The following is an 867-nucleotide window of genomic DNA, read 5'->3' on the forward strand; positions in this document are numbered from 1 at the left end:
GGGCAGGCTATTATTGTCTGTTGGGGTTTAGGAGAGTTGCTTAACTGGCAGAGGAATGAGAACTCTTAATCCTCTGTTTGTTCCTTGAAGCCCTCTGAGTTCCACCAGGAGAATCAGCCTCTTCCTTTCTGTCTCTGTCTCTCTCTCTTAAATATATATATATATATATATATATATATATATATATATATATATATATATATATATATTTCTTCTCTCTAGGATCCATCATGGCCCAGAAAGTAACTCAAAATTGGTCAGAAATTTCTGTGCTGGAGAAGGAGGATGTAACCTTGAACTGTGCATATGAAGCTAATAGCTATACTTATTATTTATTCTGGTACAAGCAACCACCAAGTGGGGAAATGATTTTCCTTATTCATCAGGAGTCTTACAATGAGCTGAATACAACAAAAGGTCAGTATTTTTTGAACTTCCAGAAAGCAACGAGTTCCATCAGCCTCACCATCACAGACTTACAGCTCGAGGACTCAGCGGTGTATTTCTGTGCTCTGAGAGACCACAGTGATGCCGCTGCCTGAGGGAGCCCCACAGAAACCTCAGCTGTTAACATGTGGAGTCCCCCAGCTATGAACACCTTAGTGAGATTCTCGGTAAGGACAGGAGAAGGTAGGGGGGTTAGAAGTGAAAACCTCACTGTTAAGAAAATGCTATCTTTGGCTCAGAGAGCCTATCTTAAAGTGTCATTCATCAAAAATACCTTTATCTTCAATTCTTTATCTTGCAGAAGATCGTTTGCCAATTTGTTTTTTAATTTTAAAATAGTGACTTTATTAAAGTATGAAATTTGGCTTTAAAAAATTCAATAGAATTTGACTAAATCTGCACCTGAGTTGTCAGAGCTTT

General features: G+C 38.2%; 1 gene segment (V, D, J or C); it reads left to right on the top strand.

Moving 5' to 3' along the window:
• Positions 1-230: 230 nt before the first annotated feature.
• On the top strand, positions 231-542 carry LOC138097007 (T cell receptor alpha variable 19-like). The segment is given in 1 exon segment: positions 231-542. A coding segment is annotated over 1 exon segment (312 nt).
• Positions 543-867: the final 325 nt, after the last annotated feature.

The sequence above is a fragment of the Capricornis sumatraensis genome, chromosome 2 (genome assembly GCF_032405125.1).
Source record: "Capricornis sumatraensis isolate serow.1 chromosome 2, serow.2, whole genome shotgun sequence".
Classification (NCBI taxonomy): domain Eukaryota; kingdom Metazoa; phylum Chordata; class Mammalia; order Artiodactyla; family Bovidae; genus Capricornis; species Capricornis sumatraensis.